General features: G+C 37.5%; 1 protein-coding gene across 1 annotated transcript; it reads right to left on the reverse strand.

The window, feature by feature from the left end:
- Window positions 1-761: 761 nt before the first annotated feature.
- Window positions 762-6,921, reverse strand: MED21 (mediator complex subunit 21). The gene is made up of 4 exons (XM_019668014.1): window positions 6,831-6,921; window positions 3,696-3,810; window positions 1,792-1,892; window positions 762-1,246 (listed from the first exon to the last, which is right to left on the reverse strand). The coding sequence occupies exons 1-4, from the start codon at window positions 6,870-6,872 to the stop codon at window positions 1,070-1,072; spliced, it is 435 nt and encodes a 144-aa protein (XP_019523559.1). The 5' UTR covers window positions 6,873-6,921; the 3' UTR covers window positions 762-1,069.
- Window positions 6,922-7,101: the final 180 nt, after the last annotated feature.

Here is a 7,101-nt window from a genome sequence, read left to right on the forward strand (position 1 = left end):
GACATTCTGAAACATGTAGCCTAGGGAAGACAGAACCCGTTACAATGTGGAACACATTTTAACTCCTGCTTTCTAATAGAGATAATCAGCGGATTCAAGTAGATCCAAGGGCTGGATGCATAATCACACTCGATAATGCTGATATAGATGTTGGCAATAACAAACAAAGGTGCAACAGAGAAAATAAAACAGAAGGAACTGATGTAGTGGAAGTGTGTTCTGGTTAGATTACAATGCAGCAATAAAGGTTGAGAGGTTAACAAGATCAGAAGACAGAACCCTCAGATAAATAAAAAGAAAGAGAAGGAATCGATGACTCAGGGAACATACTTCAGTGTTGAAATTAAGCGAAAAAATGAAAAAAAGCAGGTGAAAAGTTACGGAGAAAAATAGTTTGGGATGAAGAAAAATTATCTCACAATAGTATGGGTAGTCCAGACAGAGAAGAGGATTTCTTAATAGAAACAAGTATGGAGAAGAAACAGAATGGGTATGAAGTTCTGGAAAAAGAGGGAAGTTGCCATAAAAGTGACTTAACCTTCTCATCCAGCCAAAGTAACTCTGTTTCTTAAAAGCAAAAATGATTTCAGAGACTTTCTTTGTTCCAGCTCCAAATTTATACAATGTCACCTCTAAAGAGGTAGAAGGACACCAACCTAAACTGAAATGTCGCCTATCTTTACACTTACCACCTCTCCTCTGGCTTGAAGGGATTTGATTTGTAAAAAGACTAGAAATATGACAAAAATAAAAATAGAAACTGTGTCACAATAGAATTTTATAGTACATTTGTTTAATTATGATCATTAATGTAATAGCTGCCTCAATAGTTTCATTCAGGTAATAAAAAATGATGGTATAATGATGGTTTAAAGCTGGCTCAATCACGATTTTACAAGCTTATTTATCAAGAGTGAAAATAGAAGACTATTAAAAATAGCTAAAAAGATAACATGTTATAGTGCTTAATGTTTCTGTAACTGTTGGTAAGGCTTACATCTATATCTGATGCAGAATTCTTAATGCCACTGAAATAGTTCTTTTCTCAGCCATGTGGTATACACTGGCACTATGAGTCTGGAAGAGACTGGCTATGGGTGCCACTTCTTGTCTTCAGCTGTGACTGCGCAATATCAGCAAGTGCACTTTGTATCTTTTCCAGAAGCATGTCTCCTCGATAAACAACATCCTCCAGACATGTAGCCGCTTCGTGGTTTTCTTCTTCTAGCTTATATAAGCTAGCAGCCTTTATAAGACACAAATTTAAAAATCTTTTGAGAAATGAAAAACTCAGAAATTAATAAGAATTGAGAAGGAAAGAAACTGCAGAAGTATTTACTTTTAAATCTGGATGACTATGCAGCCACTGTGATAAATTTTTTCAGTGGCAAAAATTCCAAAATCAGGTAACTATACGAATTTTTGCAGTATGAATTATTTAACACAATGAATTTTCAGTAAGAGATCTCTGGATATCTATATGTGACACCTTTCCACGCTGCTTTTGGACACTACTATTCTATTCCACATCTAGAATGCTACCCTCCTCTCATTCTTTGGTAGGAAAAGAGCCAAACTGAGAAAAATAGGAAGTTTCCTTATAACACATAATTGGACAGCTATATATATTCAGCACAGTCTTTAACAGACTACACTAGTTCACAACGAATGAAACTCCCATTTTAAAATGCAATCTTAAGCTTTAAATATTATAACAAGAGGCATTTAAATCTATCTCCTTTAATTCAAAATTCCCTATTAGCAAAGTATTCAAAACAAAAGAGATTTTACCTGTAAAGCAGCTGTAGATTCTTCACTGGGCAAAGAATCTATCAAAACATCAATGTCTTTTGCTGTTCGTGCAATCAGTGCTGCAAAAAGCTGGGCATATTCTAGAGAAAAATGTTATTAATTAGGGTATTAGAGAAGCTCAAGTTTTCAGAAACAGAAATTAAATATTAATGAAACCAGGAAACCACGTAATTTTTTCTATACTAGGCTTCTATAATTTAAGTGTAATTTTAACACACCAATTCTATTAGATGTTTGATAATTACCCTTAATATTAACTTAAAACGGGAATTAACCATAATATATATCATTTATTAGGAAAATATGGTGGTCACTTGAATAAAGGAACCTGTAAATGGGATGCCTTCCTTATTAAAGTCCCCCACAAGTAAAATTCAGCTAAATTCATACGTATTTTCCTTTAAAGGAGTAACACTCTGTTATTGGACATGAACAGAATTATGGCATGTTATATAAATTGACTTTAACAAATTCATTTCTTTTATGACATGCCGGAAGCCGCTGGATGTCTGGGCACTCTGTCTTAGAGTTTTAAAAGAATTGAGTTTGGAAATAACCAGCTTAATCTAAATGGGCTAATTATCATTTAATATCTCAATGCTATTTGGTTAATTAAAATATAGTCTACAGAAGTCAGAATTGGCCTTTTTTGGGCTGAGCCGGAGGTCTGCAGTAAGGGTTAAGCCTGGTGAGCAGTGTGGGAAGGTTGCTAGATAGATCTCATTCTCCACTGTGCTGCTGCAAGCCTATGTCACAAACAACCTTGAAAGTTACAGAGTGAATTGCCAGCCTGTTAGCAGTTTCTACTTGCTATACTTTGTCTCGCTTTGGGAACATTTGCTTCCCCACTCCCCTCGCCCCCCAGGGGGAGAAGCGGCTTGCTGGCAGAGGTTGTGACCGCCATCCCTTGGGAGATGGGCGGCCTTGGCCTGGAGCAGGTGTGTGTAGCCAGCGTGTGGGGAAAAATGCTGTGCCTTGAATAAAGATTCCCCTTTTTACACCCTCAGTAGGATAAGGATCTGATACCCCTCCCAATATTGTTTACCTTAATCAACTTAGTAAGTCTTATATATTACTATAATTGTATTTTATACACTAAAAGCAATCTTAGTTACACTGTTTGTCTCCTAATCTCTTAGTAATAAACAAAGCATGCACTCTGTAGTCTCAGGATTCTGCTCAGCTATGGTGTTTGAGATAACTACTAATTGGCCATAAAACATCCTTCCAACGAACGCCAAGGCTGGAATTCAGCTCTGACCATCAAAGGTAAAGACAAAGTAAGTTAGTCATTAGTATGAAACAAATCCAGCTGTACCCTGTAACAGAAGTAGCATGAGATAGTAAATCTCTAGGAAGGACAAACTTCTAAAGAGAATAGACTTTGGGAAGGAAAAGGAGAATAGACCTTGGGAAGGAAGAAATAATGAAACTATGTAGAAGACAAATGGGTAAAAGTTTGTCTCTGGAAAAAATAGCTCAATGATGTAATGGTCAACTGTCCGGTATAAAAAGGGACATGCTCTAACAATAAATTGAGACACTTCTCTTCTTGAAAAAGCGCTCCTGTGTCTCTGCGCGTTTTTCTTTTTTCCTTGTCGTAAACCATAAAGAATAAGAGAGAGACACTCCTTGTGAAAACACTCTGCTCCCTTCCCCTCCCCCTCCCTCTCTCCTCGCCTATCTTCCCCACCAAAGAAAGGGCTTTCCCCTGGACCTGTGGGAGCTGGTCTCCCGCAATGACAAACAAAATTTGTAGTAATATCCTCAAACAATAACATTTTTAGAAAGCCATAATTATGTTGAATTTCTCAATAAATCTAATTTTAAAAGATTACAAGTAATGAGAGTCAAACTAAGAAAAGCCAAGAAAATCTATTTACCTTCTGTGGGATTAGCTGGCTGATCTTTGTTAATTGTTGTTTGAATATTACTAAAAGAGGCAGGAGGACCACACTGCTGCAACACTCCAATGGCATTACAAAACTGGTCTGCAAGCTGGAGGCCAAAGAAAACATGTCAAAGTTAGAAAGGACTTATCAAATTGAAGTCTTATTGGTAATGGCAACAACAGTAAGTTTCTATAATAATCTCTGAGCAAGAGAATAAAAAAAAGTAATTTTGGATAAAATTAGCCAGTTATTAACAGTGATTAAATGTCTTAATCCTGCAAAGAAATGAGGTTTGGTATCAATACAGTTGAAACAGTTAAAAAGAAATGCAAAATAATCTTTCTTTTCTTCCCAAAGTAAAAGAAATATATGCCAATATGTGTTGCAAGCACAAGTAAGGACTCTTTTTGGGTAGTAGTGGTAAAAAGCAATTTTGACTAACAAATATTTAAGAATGACTCCTAAGTAAATACAAAATCGTATTAACTGATGTACAAAGTATATGATCTCTTTTCTGAGACTAGTTACAAATATAAAGAAATAGTGGGAAAAAGACAGCACCATTAAGTATTCAAAAATGTTTTTCTTCATGACTTAAATTGTAAACACTTGGTGCTCTAAAAGTATTCCTTAAGCTGTTTTGAAGATGGAGAATACCAGTTCCTTACCATCTCCAAATTTAAGACTCCTATCCTCTCCAGCAACTTCTTTCAACAGTCCTGACCTCTCAAATCTCAATTTCTTATTTCCAACTAGTGAATAACCATTTCCACTAAAATTCTCTGCCATTATTTGAATGACAGAACTCAAAGTCAACTGTTTGCTTTGTTTAATATCTAATTTGTATTGAGGTTTTCCTAATCAGTCCAACTTCAGACTCTTTCCTTTCATCTTCAAATCCTGATAGTACATACTACAAATCTTTCCCTTTTCTTTCTATCTTCATTGATATTGTGTTAGTTCAACCAATTACTTCACATCAGAATTGTTACAATAATCTCCTTATTGTTTTCTAGTTCTGTTATTTTACCCTGTTCAAAAAATTTGAGCTCACCCCAGCATGGTCTTCAAGATAAATCTCCAACTCTTCAGGCTGTTTCAAAGCTTTCAATAATCTAAGTCAACTCTACTCATTCATCTTCTACTGCTCCTTCATATTTACCTGACTAGTGATAAACTCATTCCTGACTACACTTCTTTTGCTCACATTTTGCAAATGTAATGGAGCAGTAGTGTTCAGAAACTGTACAATTGTGGATTCGAATTCTGGTTCTAGTAACTTGAGGGGTTTTGTTTTGTTTTTAAATTTTTAAATTGGGACCATTCTCATATTGCAGCATTGTTATGAGGAATAGAGAAAACAAAAAAAAAATTCAACACAGTGGCTGCCTGCTCTGTCCTTCAAAAACTCTCAAGATCTATTTATTCAACAAACATTTATTGAAAATCAACTTTATGACAAGTACTGTATATGTATAAACATTACAGAGATATAGGGAACAAGACCATTTCTGCCCTTTATAGAGTTTTCAGAGGATAAAACAGATGTATTTTAATAATTTTACAATTACAATTCAGATAAATGCTAAGATTCCCTCTAATTTAGTTCCTATCATTCTATATTCCAATTTATTTCAGCACTTACAGCTGAAAATACTTGATTCATTATAACTCCCTAACCATATACTGCTTTTGCATTATTTAAGTATCTCTTGAGTATCAGACATCTTTCTAATCAGGCTGTAAACTCCTTAAAGAGTATCTCTCTATGAACATAATAGTGCTTATATACACAGTAGGTACTCATACTAGTTAACCTAGAGGATTCTCTGCAAAATCCAATTATCAGCATGCCTACCCTGGAGTTAAGGCTGTATTCACTTTGTCCTTAGTTTCCTTTTGGCTACATGGCATGTATGATGAATATGCAACATTTCCCCTAAAATAACATTGCTATTCAGCAGCATCATTACAATTTGATTTTGTAAAACCTCAAAGGAGTATCTCCCTGAGGGAGGTTGGCTGGCAGCCAAGACCAGTCACTACAAGGTAGAATTTATCTTGGTGAATTCATCAACACTTAGGGGCTGACGGTCTCAGCCTTAAAAGGTCTTATTTTATACACACAGAGTAGATCAGTTTCTCAAGAGGAGAGTCACACTTTTCAAGTGCAAATACTGATGTTATAACAAGAATGCCAACTTATTAGCTTCCACTGAGAAAAAAACTGGCAAGAGACTCGGTACTTAGATTTTTCCTGTCAACACAGTCACTCTAGATAGGCGTCTTGCCTGGGACATCAAGTTATAAACAGAATGACAATGAGCATATAAACTACCAATAGAAAACTACTTAACTCCTAATGGTAATAAGTACATGAATCCTATGTTCTGCATATGTTTTCCACTGAGGCATAATAGGAAAAATAATCAGAAGGATTAAAGCACAAGACATGACTTTTAACAGGAAGCAGACTTTTGGGGGGGGATTAAAGAAGACTTAAACAAACAGAAATATACGAGGATTAGAAAATTTATTATCGTAAGGTGTCAGTTTCCCCCAAACCGATTTATGCTGGGGGGGTGGCCAAGAGATGGAACCAAGGCCCTTGGTCTATAGGAACCAACTAAGATAAAACAAAACTTCTCATGTTACCATTACTCCCATCCCAACGTGAAAGTTTTGGAGAAGGTATACTCTCGGCTAACATCTATAGACAAAGATCCAATCATCAAGAGCACAGGTTCTCCTCCGTGGGTTAAAATGATAAGGTTGAAAAAAAGCTTCGGCGGCTTCTTCCCTCCTCCCAAGCGAGATCTCGTGAGCACCACTGACAAAATAAAACTGTTCCCAGAAAACACAACAGGACCTTGAAGGCTGAGTCCTGGTACAGCGACCCTCCCCTTCTCAGGCGAAAGAGGCTATTCCCTTTCGCAGCTATCCGCACCGCCCGGCAGCCGGCCTCAAACCTCCCTGGTCGCGGTGACACCTCACGCCGCCATACCGCTTTTTCTGAAGCCGTTTCAGTCGGCTCCCCACTTCTGGGTTTGGTCTCTCGGGCCCCTTTTCCGTCCTAGATTTACCTCAGGAAAAAGGAAGACAGACTTATCGAGGGAAATTGCTCACCGAGTTCACGGCGTCCTGCAGCTGGGTAAGCCGATCCGCCATGTTTCTGGAAGCAAAGAGACGCTAAAGCCGCTGCTCGCACGCGATTGGGCAGCTCTAGGACGCCTCATGGCCAATCACAGGGCTGCGTTCTTGAAAGGGGTGGAGTAAAGCAGAACTCCACGCCCCGCGATGGGGGAGTGGAACTTCCCTGATGCTTACTTGAGTCTAGCTCCAGCTGGGAAAAGCTTCACTAGGGCCAATTTTCAATAACTTGGTGACTGCGGGGGGG

This window comes from Hipposideros armiger, unplaced genomic scaffold (genome assembly GCF_001890085.2).
Source record: "Hipposideros armiger isolate ML-2016 unplaced genomic scaffold, ASM189008v1 scaffold_513, whole genome shotgun sequence".
NCBI lineage: Eukaryota > Metazoa > Chordata > Mammalia > Chiroptera > Hipposideridae > Hipposideros > Hipposideros armiger.